General features: G+C 44.8%; 1 protein-coding gene across 1 annotated transcript in view; it reads right to left on the reverse strand.

Annotated features, from left to right (window-relative positions):
* Window positions 1-12,023, reverse strand: part of MXRA5 (matrix remodeling associated 5) — a 282,386-nt gene extending 270,363 nt beyond the window's left edge. Inside the window, exon 1 of the mRNA XM_069204616.1 lies at window positions 11,139-12,023. Coding sequence (XP_069060717.1) covers window positions 11,139-11,144 — 6 coding nt within the window. The 5' untranslated portion in view covers window positions 11,145-12,023. The remainder of the gene's footprint in view (window positions 1-11,138) is intronic.
* Window positions 12,024-23,329: the final 11,306 nt, after the last annotated feature.

Raw genomic sequence — 23,329 nt, forward strand, 5'->3', positions numbered from 1 at the left:
GGCCTCTGACACCACTGACATTGAAGGCACAAATTCCTAACTATTCCAAACAGCTGTAAACTGCCCAGATCCATTCCAGCTCCCCGGAGGAGGTGACTATGGTCTGGCTAAGTTCAGAGCAACAATAATTCCTCGGTGAGCCTTTCCCCGAGGAGGAGCTTATACTGGCCATAGATGTGTTGGATGGCTCTAAGGCACCAGGGTCGGACAGTTTCACGAGCATCTTTTATAAAACATACATGAATCGTCTGACCCCTCACCTACTTGATATGTAACAGAAGGCAGTAGTACAGCAATAACCTTGCTGGATGCAGAGAAGACTTTGATTCGCTAGAGTAGCCATTCTTAGAGGCCACCCTCCACAAGCTCGGGATCCCACAAGGCTTTACCGCTCTGATAATGCTACTGTACGCCTCCCCAACTGCACACCTCTGGATCAATGGCACACTAACACCGGCTTTTCCCATTTCTAGAGGCATGAGACAGGAATGTCTCTTCTCTCCCCTCTTATTCATAATACCTTTGGACCCACTGATAAGGTATTTACACGAAAGACACCTACATAGGGGTCTACAGTTCAAAACCACACCTCTTCTGGTCTCCCTTTATGCCAATGATATCCTCCTCTTCCTTCGTTACCCTGCACTAAACTGAGCCCTGTACTCATCAAGATCACACGCCATGGCACCTTTTCAGGGTTGCAGATAAATTGGAATAAATCTGAAATATTTCCCCTGAAGGAAGCTGCCACTCTGGTGTCCTGCTAGTTTCCCCTTACCTGGTGCACAGATCAGGTTAACTACCTAGGCGTTTACATACATAGAGACTGCAAACAAATAATTCACCTTAATTATGGCCCGCGGTAGACAAATTGAACTTCTAGATAGAACGTTGGATCCGCCTCCCATTGCCCATTTTGGGGAATATTGCCTTGATAAAAATGGTGGTACTGCCATGGTTCCTCTATCTATTTGTTAACATTCCCATCCCACTCACCGATGCCTTCTTCAGAACATTAGAGAGCTCACTTACACAACTGATATGGGCTGGGAAGTGTCTATGCAAACTCGGGGAGATCCTCACACTTCCAAACTAAACAGCGGGATTTGGTGTCCCCCTTCCAGTTATTTTATCTGACTACACAGTGCCATTATATACTTATTATAGGTACCACTGTGATGCTCGCTTGCCATACAACATACCAGAAAGGGACCTAGGTTCCCTACCCGACTGACAACCCTGCTTCCTTCCAGTATCCAGACAGACACTACAGACGTTCAACCTCTTGCTACAACATGTTGAGCATGGTGGCGTCTAGGCACCTATTGAGGTCCCCCACACCATACTCAATAGCCCTTCCTTGAAGGACAATCCATGGCTCCCACTCACACAGAAGAAGCTGGTCCACGGCACCCTTCAGTCCCATCACTTATTTACCACGGGTGACCTGTTCCCGGAAGGACACGTATTTTCCTGGACGGAGGACCCTCGTTTTATAGCAGCTACACAAATGGATCAACTTGCCCTTAATAGTCTCCAAAGTACATTACAGGCACTTATCCCCACCTATCCCCTTTCCCCTGCAAACTTTACCCCACTTACATTGATGATTACCGCTGACTATAGTGCCTGCCTCATATCCAAACTCTATTGCACCTGCCTTGCACAGCTTGCACTTAGTGACCAGTGGGCGGCCTGGGGGGCAGATTTGGGCTGGAATATTTTGGACAAGGAGTGGTATGTATGTTGCACACAAACACACACAGTATCCCTCAATCATAGGCACAAGCTGCTGCATTATACATTTTTATGTAGAATATATGTAATACCTAGCGACCTAGCTAAGATTGATCCCACTGACTCTCTGATTTCCTGAAATGTAATGCAGAGTAAGCAGACTTTGCCCACCTGGCGTGGACATGTAGCCAGGTGTTAGGATACTGGAGGGACGTTATGGTATGCTTTCATCCATGACTGACTTCAACATTGCACCAGTCCTCAAGGTGCCCCTCATGGTGTATGTAGAGGCGATTCCCAAGCCAGTGCGGCACTTTGAAGCAACGGCTCTATTACTAGCTAAACATGAAATAGCGATGCATTGGGGGTCCAAAACATTCCCTGTGACAAAGTGATGGCTTTACAGTTTCATATAGTGCAACACCACTAGTGAGATCTTTGCATGCTTGCAACTACCCAGTTCCCACCCAAGGGATATATGGGAACCACTCCATGCTTACTAATTGACGCTAGAGGACTCTGGATAGATGGGCACCCAGGACAATGGCTGCCCTTTGGATTCCACTATGGTCTCCACTGGCGACTGGCTTCCCATGTGATTCTCTATCAGCGTGACCGGGGCTGTGGGCAGTCATTATTTGTACTCTCCAGATGGCTCATTCTATTGTTTCTTTCTGCCATTGTTGGTTATATTATTATACTGTTATATACCTCTGTGTTTCAGGTTTTATATGTTAATGGCCGTATAATGAGAATGTCAACTGTTTGTATGTGGCGTATGATTGCATATGGTTGAAAATCAATAAAGAAAGTTAAAAAAATACTAGCACTGGTAAATTTGGGATTATGCCAGAATCCAGGGATGGATGAATCAGAACGCTTATGCTCCACTCATAGAACGCCTTGCCAACAAAGAGCAACGCAAGGCAGTGATTTGGGCTGCCTTGTGTTACTCTGGAGTCACTAAGCCACACAGAGCCAAGCAAGGTGGATCTGTGTGGCTTAGTAAATCCTACTAAAGGGCTTGCTTTTTTTGCTTTGCATCACCCTGCCTGGCACAAGTGCAAAGCAAGTCCTTTGTAAATCTAGGCCACTATTGTTGAGGAAGCTGAAGGGCTGTTGTGAACCTAAAAAATACAATATCTTAAAATATTTTTGATCTGAAAAAGCACACATTGCTATATTTGTTCTGGCACAGTTGGGACTACTTTGTGTGTGGATGTCCTCTCTGGGAAAGCAGAATGTCATCACTTACAGAGAAGCCAGCATTGTCCGAGGTGGACTGACCCATTGTCCTATACTGGATGCTGTAATGGGCAAAAGACAACTGTGAATGACACAAAAGCAAACTACCGAATGAAGAAGATAAAGAAGTTGGCTAAAAGTCCCTGTAAATATTAAATATAAATATATATATATAGATAGATAGATAGATAGATAGATAGATAGATAGATAGATAGATAGATAGATAGATAGATAGATAGATAGATAGATATCATTTTCGTCAAACCAAAAGGACCTACAAATGTACATGGGGGCATATAATCACTGCAATATTCAGAACATTACAGTGTATTAGTTCGGCTCATATAATCATTTATATGGAGACAGCGATTCTCTTCAGGTTATGCTCGGTTAGTAATATTAAATTCTCCCAGAAGTCATACAAATCAGTTCTGTACTTGTTTTCTTTATTGAGATCAGGTTTTTGAACTGGAAACAGGTGACGGCCGCTGCCATGCCCCCTGTTTTTATTGGCAGCCTGCACAGAGGGATCCAAACGGTGCCAAGATTTGATAGATAAAGAAAACATTTCCAGAGCGCTCTACCGCATATTAAAAGCCCGCTGTCAGGGGAGCTAATCTTTCAATAATCCGAGTTAGCGCTGATTGCCGTGGGTTTGTTGAGGTTTTCCTGGATTTCCTGAAATGTTGAAACTGTGCTGCGGGGGCACGTATTCACCACCTTCCTCCAATGCTCCTACCTCTTGACAGTTAATTGCTGTCCGTTGGTTTGCTGAGGAGGGAAATTGAACGAAGAGCAGAGGAAATGCGATAACAGCTGTAGAATGGTAGCCATAAATACCACTGGCTGGAAGTGGAATAATTAACCGAAGGCCCAAATAATGTAGAGAGCTAGTGGAAATTTCAGTTGCAAAGTTGGACATGGTCTCCTACTGGGTGTTAATTCAACAAAACGCCAGAAGTTGCTGTTGTGATAACATGCATCCTTTGGCTGCCGATGACTTTCAGACATGGCCCAGGGGCCCAACCTTAGATCCTCAGTGGCTTTCTACTTGCTTCTCACTAGTTTGGGGGAAAAGGCGGGGCTGTAAGAACTTTGTTTGCATTTTTTTAAAGCTGCTACTTTCACAACCTTCGAGAACAGGTGTATCAAGTGCAGTGATAGGTGTACAAAAGAGCAAATCATGTGTAGCAATTGCTTCCTATGGTTACTCTTAATTGACAGCAGTAGGGTTCTCCTTGATCCGATTGTGGAGACTTCACCCCATAGACACCAACATTCTTCTCAATTCAACGGGAACACACCTCACATGAGCTCTGTAGATATTCAAAAAACACACATGGAAGCAAACAAAGCCATTTGTAGTTTATAAATTGTCGGCTGGAATTTCCACCAGGATGGGTGCTGAAATGCATTGTGTGCCTAAGATCAGCAGTGGCACATTACTTGGAGAGTTCCGCCTTTTTCCTTTCTCAAAGAATGAAAGCCTAATAACATTCAGAAGACTGCCTCACTGAAATATATAACCAAACAAAGGACCAGTATACATGTCAACTTGTATGCCATAAGCATTCTTGAATAACCTAATTAGAATAATTTAATTTGATTAGGTTTGAGAAAACAGATTGTCAGTGAATGATCAGGGTCTTTACTAGTGCCTCAAATGTTGCTGTTTGATCAAATATTCTAATAGACCACTCCTGTAATATCTCATCTAGGTTATGGGAATGCCCATTATTTAGGGCTAGGGCTAGGCTAATATGTTTACTATCAACTTCAGAAAGTTCAGAACTTTGCAACTCATCTTCTCAACATTTCACGATACATCTGTATTAAAACCCATTTTGCTGCTTCACATTGTCTTTTTGTTCAGAAGAGAATTGTTCTCAAGATCCTATGTATTAGACACTGAGTGGTACACCACATATGCAGTGTTAATTTTCCAACAGATTCCACCAAACCTCTGCCTTTTGTTCCACAATTTCAGAACACCCATATTGGTGGGATGTTCTCCTCTGTGAAAGCTGTCATGCTGTGAAACAGTTTTCCACTTTCCCTTCATTCTTTAGAACGTCTGATACACTTTCGGAAAGCACTGAAAACTCATGTATTTGTTTCCTTGGACTTTTTTTATACCTGACCTTGATCGGTTCTAGGGTCCCTTCAAATAGGAGTATGCTTGATAAATGGCACAATCACTTAATTAATCAGTTGATCGCATCAATGGAAGTTGAGGTGCCTTCCATCAATGGCGAAAACAGGAATTACATGGCATGAAAATCAACTGGGCAAGAAGAGCATAGAACCTGCACTGGATGAGAGCCTACAGCCTGTAGGATAATGGGTCAGTGTGAAACATATTGCCCCTGGGTTAACGTTCCTTGCCAACATGTGGCTTCTTTTGGTACTCAGTGTTATAGTATCTCAGACACTGGCACTAATATGGGGGTCTATTGGGGGTGGCCAGTGGCACAAACTGTTACACCTGCTGCCCCTAGTGGCAGTGCTAAAAAAGGCAGCTGCAGGACCAGTCAATCATAAAAGGGATTTTAAGGGCCCTCATTACTCTCTGTAGTTTGCACGCTTGTTGGACTTGGCCCATTCTGTGGGGTCACCCCCAAACTTTTAGCCTTCACCCTCCTGTTTTTTTTTAACCCATTTTTGTTGCCTTTGAAGACTCCTCACACTTTGCCACTGCTATCCAGTGTTAAAGTGCATGTGCTCTCTCCTATTAAACATGGTAAGATTAGCTTACCACCTATTGGCATATTTAATTTACTTTCAACTATCTAGTAAAGCTAAATTACATGTACCCTCGGCCTGTAAATTAAATGTTACTAGTGGGCCTGCAGCACTGATTGTGACACCCACTTAAGTAGCCTTTTAAACATGTCTCAGGCCAGTCATTTCAGCCTGTGTACCATTTTAAACTGCCTTTTTGCTCTGGCAAAATAAACATTTTGCCAGGCCTAAACCTTTCTTTTTAATACATAAATGTACCCCTAGGGTAGGGCCTAAACAGCGCACAGGACAGGGTGCAGTGTATTTAAAATGTTGGTCTTGTACCCTTAAGTTTTACATGTCCTGGTAGTGCAAAGACTCTTACATTAATTTTTCACTACTTCAATGCCTGCCTTACATTTAATAAGTATCAATTTTCAATTTGGAGCAAGTAGGAATGTTGTGTTTGGTGTCTAAACAAATGCAATTTAAAACCCTCTTTTAAAGTAAAGTTAGATTTTAAGTCGCAAAATGTCACTTTTTAGAAAGTTAACAAGCACACATGATGGACGGAAATCAGAACCAATCAAACATTCACCCCCAGTTACAGATCTGGGATTAAACCATCAATTATTTCGCTAAACATGCCACCCAAGTTTGGACCCAGCCATGTGCAAATCAGTCTTGACCCTGTTCCCCATGGGAACTGTGCAGCCCGAACTGCCATGCCAGGTCTTTCCTGGACCAGAAACAAGCATCCTGTTACCGGTTACAGGGTATCACCCTTCATCAGCCAGGCTAGCTGGAATCCAGTAGCACAGTGGGCCCAGGACCCACTTGTCGGCATATCCGGCGCACTTATGGCGAGAAAAACAAACAAACACAAATGATGGAAGGAATGCAGAACCAATCAAACATTCACCCCCAGTCACAAATCTGGGTTTAATCCATCAATTCTTTTGCTCACCATGCCCTCCCAGTTTGGCCCCACCCAAATGCAAATCAGTCTTAAGCCAGGTCCTCCCTGGACCGGAAACAAGCATCTTGGGACTGGTTTCAAGGTATCACCCTTTATCAACCATACTAGCTTGAATCCAGAGGCACAGTGAGCCCGGACCCCACGTCTGGGCATACCCAGTGCACTTATGGTGACAAAAGCAAACAAACACAAATGATGCATGGACTGCGGAACTAATAAAACAGTCACACCCAGTCAGAGATCTGGGTTTAATCCATCAGTTCTTTTGCTCACAATGCCATCCCAGTTTGGACCCAGCCATATGCAAATCAGTCCTCACCTTGTTCCTCATGGGAACAGTCTAGCCTGAACTGCCACGCCAAGTCCTGACTTGCCCGGAAACAAGCATCCTGGGATCAGTGCCCGGGAGTCACAAATGATGGACGGACTGCAAAACCAATCAAACAGTCACACCCAGTGACAGATCTGATTTTAATCCATTAATTATTTTGCTCACCATGCCATCCCAGTTTGGACACAGCCATATGCAAATCAGTCTTGACCCTTTTCCCCATGGGAACAGTCCTGTCCAAACTACCAAGCCAGGTCCTCCCTGTACCGGAAACAAGCATCCTAGGATCGGTTTCAAAGTATCACCCTTTATCAGCCAGGTTAGCTTGAATCCAGTGACACAGTGAGCCGGTACCAAAATCTGGGCATACCCGGCACACTTATGACAACAAAAGCGATTAACATAAATGATGGACATAATGCAGAACCAATCAAACATTCATCCCCAGTCACAGATCTGGGTTTAATCCATCAATTCTTCTGCTGACCATGTCACCCCAGTTTGGACCCAGCCATATGCAAATCAGTCCTGACCCTGATCCCCATGGGAACAGTCTAGCCCAAACTGCCGAACTATGGTTAGGCAAAGTGTAAACTTTTCACACATTGGATGCATGCTGTACAATGCAGCAACCTTTCAGTGTGTGAAATGAGAGGAGAACTGAAATCATATTTCTCCTACTTCGCAGGAGCCTCAAGGAGGAGTTACTTTTTTGACACAAAGCCATGACTGGCAGTCTTTTTAGATTGACCTTTGTGTCAAACCCACAGTTAGTAGCTTTGGAATGCCCAAATACCACCCATGAAATGCCCCATGAGGGAAAGTGGTGTAAAGCAGAACAAAAAGCTATTTGTGCTATCATGAGGAAAACTTTCCACGTCAAAAAATGCTTTGCCCTGGAAAGTGAAAACGTTATCCGGGCTTTGCACTGCCCTGTGCAACTTTGTGGCAGCACAAACTCTTGATAAATTTGACTCGAAGTGTGTGAATTCCAGGCAATCTGGGAGATCCGCAATGCACAGGTCGCCCTTCCACGCATCCGATTCTCTGAAAGCAACGCCTACGTCTATGGTCTCTCCAGAACATTCCAGCGAAGAGATACCCGAAGGTGGGATTGTGGGTGGAAAAGCTTGGTGGTAGTACTCTGGTACTTTGAGTGAATTTGATCGGCTCTACTTGCAATGAACGTCACTCAACAGTAATACTAGTGCCATAAAAGAATGAGTAGGGCAGAGTCAGCCACATAGAAGACCTGTGCCTCTTAGACATCTCCATATACGGAACAGAAAAGGTCCCATCGCAAGCGTGTGCTTCGAGAAAATCGGTGAGCTTTGACATAGTCGGCCACACATCTGTTTCAGCCCATAGATCATGGGATGGACCAGGTCAAATATCAGATTAGTGCAAAGGCCGATAGGGTAGCTCAGTTAAATTTAAGGGATGAGTCTCTGAGAAATTATGAAAAGTCAGATTTTTGTGAGCGTTTAATATTGATAACATAATTAGCCAGAAAAATATAGATGGCTCAGACTAATGAAGTCAGACACAACTAACGTGACGTGAGCAGCCCAAACTCGCGCGAAATAATGATGCCCAATACGCGCGCGCGAACAAACACGCAAGGCACACAAACCCGTGCTCACTTCAAGGTGTGGTGCACTTCCCCTTCACTACATCTGTCTTGATCTTGCGTGTCCTCGTGCGTTTGCCATGAGGTGCTGGTATCGGCCATGACACTGTTCAAACTGTGGAAACCCCCCACTGATGACTTAAGGGATCTGGGAGGTCGAAAAGCGCTAGCACCGGTCAAGGCGAGCATGAGGTAAAACAATCTAACAGTTTTCAAACGCTTGCGGCGCACAATAACTAACTGGCGAGAAACTCCGCCAAACAATAAAAGATGTGCAAGGACGAAGTTCATTTTATTCACACCAAAAACAACCTCCACTAAGAACAAAGAATGATTTCACCGAGAACGACCTGAAGTTTGGGGGAAGCAAGATGCAGCAAGCCTTAACAATCTGGCAGTGATTTCCCGAAAGCCTCCGCAAATGATTAAAAAAGCACACACATGAAAAGTTGATGGTTTAACCAGCTGCAGAACCCTGAGTAGCAGCCCGACTGCCCTTCAAGCCGTCTCCTTTCTGAGACTCAAACAGCCCCCTACAGGGAGCCGGGGAGAAGCATGTGCGTCGGAAAAATTGTGCTTGTCCCATCTAGTTCGCCAGGGGAAAAGTGATCAAATATGAACTTCAAATCAATCCGTGCAGTGAGTGCAGTGGCACCAGGACCCAGTGACGCTCATTTGAAAGCCACATTTTACTATCCGACCGGGGGATAGGCCCCATTTTCCTTCCATTAGGGTCGAGAATGTCACTGGTCAGACCCCCAGCCCATCTCCTCTCCGATGGGGCACTGAATTCATCCTAAGGGGCTCCTGGTCTGCCTCCTTCATCCCACCCCTCCCACACTGACCCCACATCATGGCAGGGGTACGTCAAAGTCCCTGTCAGGGGAGTAAAAAGGCCCACGTGGTCCCTTCGGTGCAGGAGGCCCCCCAGCCCTTCAGGGGCCTCCAACCCTTCAAAAGGGCCCCTTATTCATTATGTGGACCCCGATTCATCCGAAAGTCAAGGAATATCCGTCAGATAAGGACTCTAGGCTTCCTCATCACATTCTACAAGGGGTCTCTATCATTATGCTTTACGCCTCTGGCCCCTGTCTGTTGCCTTTTCCCTTTACATGTTTCCCTCTCTCGCAGCAGTAGAAGGCGGCCCGACCCTAGTCCCTGTCCGCCTTCTTTCCCCTCTTTCGCCAGTTAAGGCGGTAAAACGAAGCACACGACTAAAGCCGCCTTCACTCTGGTACCAGCCAAAGGAGGTGAGACCTGGCGCACACTGCAGCCGTTCTCTCTGACACATTGTACTGGAATTCAGTGGCCATCCCCTACTTGCCATTTCTTCTCTCCCACCAGGACAGGGGGGACATAATTCTACTAATTTCCCCTCTTAAACAATGGAAAAGTAGTTCGACCCTGCCCGTGCTGAAACCTTTCCCTTCTCCCATGGGGTGTGGAAATCAGATCAGCGCGCGCCCGAGACCTTTCCCTTCCTTGACTAGGAAAAGCAGAGCCGAGTCAGGGGAGTTGTAAGGGCCCCTGTACTGAAGGGGGCGCTCAAATCCTTCATGGGCCCCCCTACCCTTAAGCCCAAAGCATTTACATATTTGTGATATATTGGAGACTCGGGGTACTTTGTCACATTCTATCAGAGGGCACATCATTTTGCGTTACGCCACTGGTCGGAGCTCAGCTCAACTGTCACCTTATATCTTTCCCACTACGAAAAGGAGCGCAAACCCTAGCCCTCTTCCTGCCACCTTGCTCTGTTCCTACCAGGAAATGGAGGTCAGGCTCTCTCCCCTCTCCCCTCTCCCCAAGACACATTCTCGGTTTCCCTGAAAAAATCTATTTAGCATATGGTCAGAATTAAAACAAGAAGCAAAGAAGCTAATGCAGACGGCCCTGTAATACACACCCACCCCTGCTCCTCAAATTACTGGAAGTTCTATTAGTTGCTAAACACAAACATTCAAAGTCCAGGAACTAACTACTTAGGGTCCACGTAAACTGTTCCCCCAACCCACTTAGGAGCTGGATTTATTTTTTAGGAGTACACAGCGTCTTCTAGTTCTTCTTACTTTTTGTATGAGTTTTGCTGAAAAAAAACAACAATGCTGTAAACAACTCGAGCTGTTAACGGAGTCATGCATTTGCCTTTTTAAACAGAACACTACCACTTTCATCAGGGAGAAGCTCAGGGACAGATTAGAATGTGGTACCTTGGTATACAAAGGTCTCAGTCCACTATCCATCCATGCACATTATCACGTAAATCCATTCATTTATAATTTCGAACATATGTTAAAACCTGTCCATCGTTCATCTATTGGTGCGTCCGTTTATCTATCCATACATTTACCAATCCAATATATCCATTAATTTAAATCTGTGTAACCCATCAGTCCAATGCCATCCACCCACCCATGCCCCGTAGATTGATTGATTAAGTAATTAATTCATTCATTTTTTATGTTGGAAATCCACAAAGGCGACAGCACAGTACCTGCATGATATAATCCGCGTTACTTCCACAGCAGTTTGCCGCAGCCCATTGCCTGGAACTTCACTTCAGAGTATAAAACACAGCCGTGTAAACGATTAAAACGCAAAAAAGCAGGTTCTTTATCCTGTGTTTAATGGAGTTGTCAATGGTTGAAAATACAATGCAACCTTTCAGTTTGTATTACAGCTTTCTCATAATCGTTGTGGGACAGGCTCCAATCCCAGGTCTGGGTCAGGTAAACGGATATAATCTGCAGGCGAATCTGCCATCTAACCCTTGTAAATGAATTCCAAACACACAATCCAAGTTTACCCACAAAACAAAGAGGTTCCCTGCGCTTGGTCCGAGTCACCTGCAGCCTCGCGCTCGGAGACTATAGCCTGCCTCGTGAGAGGAACTGTAGCACTAGACAGCGCTGTGGTCAGCCGAGTGTGCAGGGGCAGCACCGGTCAGCACAGTGGTCAGCTGAGTGTGCTAGGCCGGGGTTCAGGGGGCAGCACTGGATAGCACGGTGGGCAGCTGAGTGTGCAAGGCACCGGACAGCACTGTGGTCAGCTGAGGGTGCTAGGCCAGAGTTCAGGGGGCAGCACTGGACAGCACAGTGGTCAGCTGAGTGTGCAGGGGCAGCACCAGGCAACACAGTGGTCAGTTGAATGCGCTAGGCCAGAGTTCAGGGGGAGTACTGGGCAGCACAGTGGTCAGCTGAGTGTGTCAGGTTCAGGAGCTGCCCTTTCCTTTAGCCGCTGTCCGCGGTGGAGTGAGTGTGCTGAAGTGTAGGCTGGGTGCCCTGCTCCCTCTCCTCGCCTGCCTCTCTGATGTGCCGGGGAGTGAGAAGGGAGGAGGGGACAGCTGCTCTCCACTTCTCCTGTTTCGCGGTGGGCGGCTCTGTGGGGAGGTTCTGAGAGAAAAGGTGCCGTGGGAGACTGCCCGGGACCAGGGGCTGCCCTGCCTGGCTGCCGAGGGCTGCGTTCTCACGTGGCCTCACACACAGTCAGGAGCACCGGTAAAGACATTTCCCCGCGGATCAAAGGCATTTCTGATCAAACGGGAGGGGTGGTGAGGGGAGCTTTCCAGGGAAAACCAGCGAGGTTCTCGCCGTCCCAGAGTCAGACGCTGCACAGGTGACAATCGATTTTTAAAAGAAAATATACTTTGGCTACTCACCTTCCTAAGATTACTTTTTTTCTTAAACAAAGCTCCACATTTGACCTGTTACGGTCATACTTCATTTGCCACTGCTTAAAAAATAAACTTGCTAATCCCGCGTTGGGCGAAAGTGCAGCATATTCATTTTCTCACTCTAAAGACCAAACCTGTCAAAATGCTTTTCTAGGAAGAGCCATTTTACTGACATTACTCAAATGTATTCCCTTTTTAGAGACGTTTTAAGAACATTTTATGGATCACGCAAGAAAGACAGAAAACAGACTGCTGAAAATAATGCGATTGTGTGAAAAGGAACAAAGAACGAAAAGAGTCTGTGGCCCACCGACACTCTAAATGCAGCCACTCCCATTGATCACCATAGTGCCTGTAAACATTCATCCAGCTAACAAGCTGTTAGTACCTAATGTGAGAAGTGGCAGAAAAAAAAGTTTTAGTGCAGTCGCCTGATGGGACAGGATTACACTTCGAATACTTACCGGAAAAAGTAGTCCATTCAATTTGGACACTAAGAAATGTCAATTATTCACCCCAAGAACCAGCTCACGGTCGCATTTCTACTAGAGGGAGTGCAGGTATTCAAAGCACATCAACATCATAACCTTTCCCTGGAGAACGTTTGAGTCAATAACTAAAAACTGGAGCCGGTGGAATTGAGCACTGTACGGCTAAAACCGCTATGTCCCGCAGCGGTTTATAGTGCTATCATTAATTTTAAATTACTTTTAACAAAACTCATAATGAATTATCCAATGTCTGTTTACAGCAAACATGACAACGACAAAGTGAATGGGTTTAACATCGTCCTGCACGCAGCCAAATGTCTCCATTAACATTTTACATGCCATCTGCGCCATCTAACTGTCATCATGGACACACTAGACAGACCTCACGCAAGAATGTCTGTTGTCAGAGCCAAGAATACTAGGGAACTCAATCCCCATTTTCACAAAACAAACTACTGTCCAAACAACAAGTAGCTAAAACGCAACAAAACATTAAAAGACTCACAGCGGGATCCAGTGAATTATATTTCCGTCACTAAAAGTAGGGAGACTCCCTTCATTATCCTTGAAAAGGCGACAGGCCGAGGACCCATGGAATTTGATCCCGCACTGTGCTGTTAGCAAACACATTTCCGAAACAGGTGCATTGACCCCCTGAGCAACTTTACCATATGTTAAAAAGTGAAAGGTAAATTGAGAAGTCACGCAGTTGCTATCTTGTGCCACCCTCACATGTGTATGTTTATCCTTTAAAGCACACACGCTGTCCATGTGGCTACCCTTTTAGCTTGTTGTTTTATTTCACTGAGCTGAGTGTTGTTACCCAGTATAGCGCATTGAGTTCATGGATTGGACCCTTCAGAATGGAACCTTTCTCTCACCATGGGTTGCACTGGGGTGTAAATCTGAACATGTCACTCAATGTAAAATAAAAAAAAAGAAAGACTAGATTTAGTCCATCAATAAATGAGGTAATGCTACCAGTGTCAGGTAAAGACCTTCATAACACATTTCCTTCTGGGACCGGTCCATTTGTGAACATAAAACAAGTTATGGCTGAACATCAGCAATAGCAATCTGTAAATTGTGAGCGGGGCGCTGTACAATCTGCAAGCCTATTCTGAGATGAATATTTTCATAGTTGCCTAATTGATTAATGTTGGTAGCTACTATAGCGTGGCGTCTCCCTTTTATAAACAATAACACGTGGATAATACTGCTCTAGCTGCTAAGCCAAAATAAACCTGATTGAGAATCTCTTAGTTTGAGAGGCATGACTATTGACTATTGCCCAATGAATAGTGTGTTCAACCTATCATTATATGGAGCTTTTCATTCTCATTCTTATAACAAATTTACACCACCAGTAAATTTAATATGAGCCTATACTACTTAAATCCGACTACACCATCCATGGAGCAGAAGACGTTGAGAGAGATACTCAGCATGAATCATGCAACTGGCCCTCTGTTGAGACCTGATTTTGTACCACAGTTTTCACATTTTTCTTAGAGGTGAGCTGACTGGCATGGCTCGCACTATGCATTTGTACCCACAATTCCTCGCAAACCTGAAACTTTGACTAAAGAAAAACATTTTCCTCACATTTCTGTGATGGAACGACTGGAATCTGCAAGAATCCTCAAACTTCCTTCAACCAGGCATTCACCGAGATCTCTCGATACAAATGGTACCACACTTGTGTGGGTAAACCTTGTGCACGTAACAGGAAAAGGCCCAAAAAACAACACAAATGCATCACATTTTTCCACTGAAAACTGACCTTTTTTCCAATGTGGATAGCTTGAGATTTTGCATTTTAGGTCAGCTGGCACAAAGAGAAACCTAGCCTGCCTGTACATTTTTTAAAACTAGATGCATAGGTGTATCCATGGTGGGCTGACTTGCTTGGCTCTCACCACATTTTTTTACCCAGAATCCCTTGCAAACCTCAATATTTGACTAAAAAACTCAAATTTGCCTCACATTTCTGTGATGGAAAGTTCAGTAATCTGTGGGAGCATCATACTTTCTTCTACCTGGCAGCCCACCAGGTCTCCCGATAAAAATGGTACTTAACTTGTGTGAGTAGACCTAGGGGGTCATTCTAACCCTGGCGGTAAAAACCGCCAGGGCGAATGACCGCGGTAGCACCGCCAACAGGCTGGCGGTGCACTGCTGGGCATTCTGACCGCGGCGGTTCAGCCGCGGGCAGAAACGGAAAGTCGGCGGTGTACCGCCGACTTTCCGCTGCCCTTGAGAATCCTCCATGGCGGCGGAGCGCGCTCCGCCGCCATGGGGATTCTGACACCCCCTACCGCCATCCTGTTCCTGGCGGGTCTCCCGCCAGGAACAGGATGGCGGTAGGGGGTGCCGCGGGGCCCCTGGGGGCCCCAAAAAGAATTTCAGTGTCTGCCTAGCAGACACTGAAATTCGCGACGGGTGCTACTGCACCCGTCGCACCTTCCCACTCCGCCGGCTCCATTCTGAGCCGGCGTCCTCGTGGGAAGGGTGTTTCCCGCTGGGCTGGCGGGCGGACTTTCGGCGGTCGCCCGCCAGCCCAGTGGGAAACCCAGAATGACCGCCGCGGTCTTTTGACCGCGGTACGGTCTTCTGGCGGTTCCCGCTTGGCGGGCGGCTACCGCCGCCCGCCAAGCTTAGAATCACCCCCCTAATGCCCTTGACAGAAAACGGACCAGAATGCAATATGGAAGCTTCACATTCTTCCACTGAAAATTGTCATTTTTATTCAAATGTGGGTAGTTTTAGATTTTGGACTTTCGCTCAGCTGGCACCAAAGGAAACCTAGCCAAACTGTAATTTTTTTGAAAAAAGACACCTAGAGGTATCCAGGGCGGGGTGACTTGCATGGTTCTCACCACATTGTTTTACCCAGAATCCCTTGCAAACCTCAAACCTTGACTAAAAAACACATTTTCCTTACATTTCTGTGATGATAAGTTCTAGAATCTATGGAGATCCTGAAACATCCTTCAACCAGGCATTTCCCTAGGTCTCCCGATAAAAATGGTACCTCACTTGTGTGGGTAGACCTAGTGCCCTGCAACAGGAAACAGCCCAAAATGCAACATGGACACCTCACATTTTCCACCAAAAACTGACCCTTTTTTCCAATGTGGGTAGCTCTTGGTTTTGGACCCTTGCTTAGCTGGCACCAAAATAAACCTAGCTAGCCTGAACATTTTTGAAAACTAGATTTCGCCACAAAGCCCTGGATTGGCTCACCTCCTTCCTCTCTGAAAGAACCCAAATAGTCCGCCTCCCTCCTTTCCGGCCTAAAGTCACCAAGATCATCTGTGGGGTCCCCCAAGGATCCTCCCTCAGCCCCACCTTTTTCAATATCTACATGACTCTTCTCGCCAACATCATCCACCCCCATGGCCTAATCCATCATTTCATACACTGACGATACCCAGCTCATCATCTCCCTCACGAGGAACCCAACTACTGCCAGGAATAACCTACACGCCGGACTCCTCACCATCGCTAAATGGATGACAGCAAGTCACCTCAAACTGAACTCAGAAAAAAATGAGTTCATCATCTTCAGTCCCAACAAGACAGCATGGAACAACTCCTGGTGGCCCACCCCCCTTGGACAACGCCCACCACCCAAGCACGCAATCTTGGCATCATATTGGACTCATCTCTCTCCGTGACTCAGCAAATCAATGCCACATCATCCTCCTGCTTCAACACCCTTCGCATGCTACATAAGACCTTCAAATGGATTCCTTTAGGAACAAGAAGAACGGTCACTCACGCCCTCATAAGCAGAAGACTGGACTACGGCAACGCCCTCTACGCAGGGACTACAGCCGAGCTTCAGAGAAAACTCCAGCGAATCCAGAACACAGCCGCACGTCTCATCCTCAACCTCCCTCGCCACAAACACATCTCCGCCCACCTCAGACCCCTACACTGGCTGCCCATCAACAAAAGGATAATTTTCAAAATACTTGTCCATGCTCACAAAGCCCTCCACGACACCGGACCAGCCTACCTCAACGAACGAATCAACTTCCACAAACCAACTTGAGAGCTCCGCTCCACCAACCTCGCCTCGCTACAGCCCCCCGCATCAAACGCACCACCTCCGGCGGCAGATCCTACTCCCACCTCGCCGCCAAAACCTGGAACTCCCTCCCCACCAACCTACGGAAGACCCAGAACTTGCTAACCTTCAGAAAGCACCTCAAGACATGGATTTTTGAGCAGTAACCCCCCCCCCCCCAGTACTTTGAGACCCTACAGAGTGAGTAGTGTGCTTAAGAAATTTGATTGATTGATTGATTGATTGATACCTAGTGATATCCAGGATGGGCTGACTTGTGTGGCTCTCACCACATTTTTTGATCCAGAATCCCCTGTAAACCTCAAACTTTGACTAAAAACACATTTCCTCACATTTGTGTGATGGAAAGTTCTGGAATCTGCAGGCAGTCACAAGATTCCTACCACCAAGCATTCCCCCATGGCCACTGAGCCTGGTACCAAAAACACAGATGCCGCCCTTACAAAACCAGGTTGTTTTGTGATAGATAATTTTGATGTCTCCTGTTAGACTTTTCATCCTTGGCGTGGTCTCCCTTAACTTTTTGCCTCTGTTTCTCAGGTTGTTGATGTGTGCTGGACTCTGATTTTGCTGTTTTTGTTACTCTGGGCAATTCACCACTGCTAACCAGTGCTAAAGTGCAAGTGCTCCTTTACAAAATGTGTATGTAATTGGTTCATCCATGATTGGCATATTTGATTTACTAGTAAGTCCCTAGCACAGTGCACTAGAGGTGCCCAGGGCCTGTAAACCAAATGCTACTAGTGGGTCTGCAGCACTGGTTGTGCCACCCACATAAGTAGCCCTGTAATCATGTCTCAGACCTGCCACTGCAGTGTCTGCGTGTGCAGTTTTAACTGTAAATTCAACTTGGCAAGTGTACCCACTTGCCAGGCCTAAACCTTACCTTTTCTTACATATAAGACACCCATAAGGTAGGCCCTAGGTAGCCCCAAGGGCAGGGTGCAGTGTATGGTTAAGGTAGGACATATAGTAATGTGTTTTATATGTCCTTACAGTGAAATATTGCTAAATTCATTTTTCACTGTTGCAAGGCGTGTCCCTCTCACAGGTTAACATGGGGGCTACCTTTAAATCTGATTAAAGTGTAGATTCCCCTTGGGAGCGGATGGACATGTGGAGTTTGGGGTCTCTGAGCTCACATTTTAAAAATACATCTTTTAGTAAAGTTGATTTTAACATTGTGTGTTTGAAAATGCCACTTTTAGAAAGTGAGCATTTTCTTGCTTATACCATTTCGGTGACTCTGCCTGTTTGTGGATTCCTTATCTGGGTCAGTTTGACAGTTGGGCTGGTTGCACCTCACACTAGACAGTGACACAAAAGGGAGCTGGGGTGTAGTCTGCATTTCCTGATGAACCATCTGTGCTAGGAGGGAGGGGAGGAGTGGTCACTCACACCTGAAAGTGCTGTGCATGTCCTCACACAATGCAGTCTCCAACCCCCTGATGAGTGTCTGGGGCCTGGCCTGGGAAAGGCAGGATTTCACATTCAAGAGAGACTTTGCTTTGAAGTAGGCCTACTTCAAAGGAGAAATTGGGTATAAGAAGGGCACCCAAAACCACAGACTTTAGAACACTTCCGGAAACCAAGAGGAACCTCTGCCTGGAGAAGAGCTGAAGAGCTGAGGAAGAAGAGCTGCCCTGCCTGTAACTGTGCTTTGTGGAGCTATCCTGCAGTTGCTGCTTCTGCCAGAGTAAGAGGGCAAAGACTGGACTTTGTGTGTCTTCCATCTTGTGAAGATCTCCAAGGGCTTGATTTAGAGCTTGCCTCCTGTTGTTTGAAGTTTCAGGGATAGCAAAGACTTCTCTCTGCCAGCACCTGGAGTCTCTGGAGAGACTCCTACTCTGCCAAGTGGTGCCCATCCAGTTCCTGGGACCTTGAAAGGAGAAGCTGGCAGCCTAAGAGGAAGAAATCCACGCAAAGAACGCTGTGCGGGAAAAGATCGACACAACTCCGATCTGTGGCGGAAAAATCGACACGCCGCCTGCTTCGTGGCTGAAAATCGATGCTCACCTGCAACGCGACTGAAGAATCGATGCACAGAGCTGGAGAATTGACGTGCAGCATCGCTGACGGAGGCTGGTGAGATTGCAAACCGCGCTGCGTGGTTTTCGGATCTTCGTGCAGCTGGATTTCTGATGCTAACACTGCTGGGCATGTAAAAACAACGCAAGGCCTGCAGGACCCAAGAGTGCTGACCGGATCGATGCATCACCCTCCTGCAGAGAGAAGAAACGATGCGCCCGACCCGACGAAAGGAGAAACGACGCAAGGTCTCGCTCGTGAGTGAAATTGATACATCGCAAGCCCTTTTTGACGCACATTCGGTTATTTTTAACGCACCCAAGGTACATTTTCACGCTAACAGTGTTAGTTTGTGTTTAAAACTACATGAAGACTCTCTTTTTGCTTTTTAATTGATAACTTGACTTGTGTATTGTGGATTATTGTCGTTTTGGTCTTGTTTTATTTAGATAAATATTCTCTATTTTTCTAAACCTGTGTTGTGTCATTTTGTAGTGTTTTCATTAAGTTACTGTGTGTGTTGGTACAAATATTTACACCTAGCACTCTGAAGTTAAGCCTACTGCTCGTGCCAAGCTACCAATGGGGTAAGCAAGGGTTAGCTGAGGGTGATTCTCTTTTACCCTGACTAGAGTGAGGGTCCTTGCTTGGACAGGGGGTAACCTGACTGCCAACCAAAGACTCCATTTCTAACATCTCCACAATAGATTTTTGGCCCTTCTCTGTTGCAGGCACTTGGTCCACCCACATAAGTGAGACACCGTTTTTCTTGGGAGATTTGGGAAAATGCAAGATTGGTTTCTGCACCAACCCCATTTTGAGCGTAAGACCCCAAAATATCTTGGACTCCTCTGGCGATGTGGGGGTCCACTGGCATGCCTTAGCCAGGGTACTAGAGGGCTTCCATGCTCACTCAGAAATAGTTTGGCAATGTTCTCAAAGAAGTCAACATCCAAAAAGAGATGGATGCAGACAATTGGCAAAAAGTTGACCGTATAGACTTTACATCCAGCATTGCAGGTGAAAGGTGGAATTTGAGGCTGAACTAAATTAGGGGGCTGCCAAGAGAGCACTCCGTCTGTGCTTGCCACTGCACAACGTTTGATCACTGGGTTGGTCTAACCTGCTATTGTTGTCTGGCTGCACAGATTGTTTTTGGGAACTGACAGCATGCCTGTCATCATCGTTTCCCCTCTGAATCAGTGGCAAAGGAGTCGTTGGGACTCCATCGACTAGAAACTCACTTTCTGATTCTGCTCAATTTTCCTCTCCATCAGATGGTCTCTCAGTATCTGCTGTCTCTGATCCTGCCTCAGAGCTGTTCTCCATAGCCTGAGTTAGAGCTTGAGCAGCAGTCATCCAACGAGACACCATCTCTGCTACTGGCTAAAACGGTCCTTCTAAAACACTATCCGAAGTATATGGCAGATATATTGTTCAGAAACTGTTGGTGGGTGTGTGTGAGTGATGTGTGCAACAGTAAATAACGTTGGTCATCTTACCTTGTCTTCTTCTTTTAATTAACAGGCACTCCAGAGACACTCAAATGCAAAAAAACACAGTATTACTTCATCTGGCCACATACCCATCATCACAACCTTTAGAGCTGGTGGTGCCCAGTGCAACAATAATTTTTGTAACTTCCCCTTCCATTACTTCCTCCTTGGATTCCCTCAGCAAAAGTGCCCTTCATATATTCATAGCTCCTCTCGCATATACATTCCAGTTGTTTCAAAGAGCAGATAACAGCTGGCTTTAATAATCTAACCAGCTATTCACATAAAAAAGAGATCTGTTCTTTACAGCAGGCATATAAACCTTCTGCGCTAATTTATTGCTGCCTGGAAGCTATATATCTCTAAATACATATATAAATATTTGTCTTATTGAGATGTCTTTCTTTATATTGATATATATATATATATATATATATAGAGAGAGAGATTCTCTCTCTCTCTCTCTTTATATATATATATATATATATACATATATATATATATATATATACATATATATTCACTGAAAAAAAACAACGGTTACATGGACGTTATAGTGAGGTTCTCAATTTACTCGTACGGAATCATAGATATACAGAAGTTACTCCTAGAGTTCTTTTAAGTAGCTAAAACCCACGCCCTAAGATACCTATAACTCATGCCCTCACCATGCACAGTTGCGCATCCATGATTTTACTACAAATGTTGCAGTGAGAATATGAAAGATGGCATGTAATATGTCCTCAATTATATAAAATGTGGAGTAATTATCTGTGCATGGCGAAGGTGTGAATTATAGTTACCTTAGGGCACGAGATTTAGTGCTAAGGGGCTAAGGTGTCCCTACCAGGGCCCCTTTTATTTATTTTAACTTTTTTTCTGGGACTCAGCTCAAGACAAGTCCCAAGATAACTGCTGGGTTCCTGGTTTGAATTATTGGCAGCCAATCAGAGCTGTGCATTTCCCTGCACAAGCTCGTCTTTTTTTTCATGAATATTTTGTGGCCAGAGATATACAAACCTGAATTTCCCTAAATTTCTCAAAAACTTCTGAACGGCCTTACACCAATTAAGAAAAAGCACAATCTGCTTTCTGGCATCTATCTTTCTGCTAAATTTGGTGTAATTACGTCCAGCGGTTCAGGCTGTAGACGTGTTGACAGATCCTATGGGAATTAAAAGGGGATGCCAAGGAACAAGAGCAGCTCTCCTGTCTTATATGTAAGGAAAAAATATGATAATAAAATATTCCTATTATATAAAGAAGGAAATACCTTTATTGTATATCAAAAAAGCAAGCCCACAATGTCTATAAAATAACAAATAACATCCCTCCAACATCAAATATATAAATAACAACACTACATAGACACAAACACAACATATAAGACAACATTCACCCAACTATATCAAGGACGGACACACATATATTGAAACTCACAATACCCCAAAAAATAAAGAAAACAACCTAAGTGAATAATTTCTTCAAAGGAATGATATACACAAAACTTCAATACCGCTCAAATTTGAAAGAAACACAAAACATTTCATTTTACTTATTTTTGGTGGTTACGTATAGTTAGTTGTCCGATTCATTCGTTGTTCATTCCACCAATCTCACTTTTCTCTTCACAGTTGTGTATCACATCCTTGTCTATACACTCAACTTTAGTGTTCCATCACCAGTTTGTGTGTCACATCAATCTTCGAGATGTGTATCCAGTTTTCTTATATTTAGCAGATCCCAAAACTTTGTTTTTTTTGCCAACAAATATTTTTTAGTTCTTGAGCTGACACCAAGTCCTAGTGCTGTCTCCTTCCAAACAACACATCCAGTTTTGGTATGTCTTCGTCTAAACACTCAACTTTGATACTCAGTCGCATTATTTCTTGAGCTGGCACAGGGTTACAATGCTGTCTCTTTCCATATAACACATCCAACTTTGGTATATATTCATCAAAACACCCCACTTTTGGTACTCAGTCACCTTTGGTACTTAGTCGCCAAAGCGCATTTCAGTGGATTCCGAACTCTCAATATATACACTCTGAACCACCTTCCTCAGGGCTAAGATGTAGTAAGCACAAAAGGCCCACTAATCCATCTAGTGTGAGAGAATAAAAGGATATGTACTTAGATAATTATATCGATGTCCATAAAATCTTTTAGTGATGTCAATATATTCAGTCCCAACCAGTGGCAACTAATATAACCGATCAGTGGATGTGAATACTTATGCCATAATGGCTAAGACACCCAAAAGAGTATAGCAGTGAAGTGAGTCTACCGAACCATAAACTGTATAGTGAACATCAAAGAGAAGAACAGAGAAATTACCACAAAACTATACGCGTAAAAACTCCCAAAGAAATACACCACCACCAAGCAAAGAAAACATTCAATAAAAATAAAAATAAAAATGAATATCTGTACTAAGTGAAGTCTCTCCCTCACATAGTGAGTCCTGTATTTCTTATTCCAGCTTTCTATAAACAAAAATAGAAAATGATAAGAACCAAGGAGGCCAAGAGTCACATAAGCCTATAATTTAAAGAAGTTATGTATCCTACACAAAGTATAGAAAGAATGTCAAAATAGCATTGCTATCTAGAGGAAATAGCGTTAATTGCAATATGCTCTAAATATATAAAAAACAAGGCTCCGGAATCCAGTAAAAACAGAATAACTGGCCTATAAACAACCAGACCGTAACTCCTTGTTAAACACAAACTTTCCACTAATAGCAACATAACGCGCTCGTATTGAGCCAAAGACCCATTTGTTTAGGAAACGTCTTACCTTGAATGTGACGGATGATCAAAATACCACTGCTCGCATATTCTGAGCGCTCTCAGACCTGTAATAGGGGTCAATTTTGAAAACGCGTCCTTCTTAAATACA

This window comes from Pleurodeles waltl, chromosome 8 (genome assembly GCF_031143425.1).
Source record: "Pleurodeles waltl isolate 20211129_DDA chromosome 8, aPleWal1.hap1.20221129, whole genome shotgun sequence".
NCBI lineage: Eukaryota > Metazoa > Chordata > Amphibia > Caudata > Salamandridae > Pleurodeles > Pleurodeles waltl.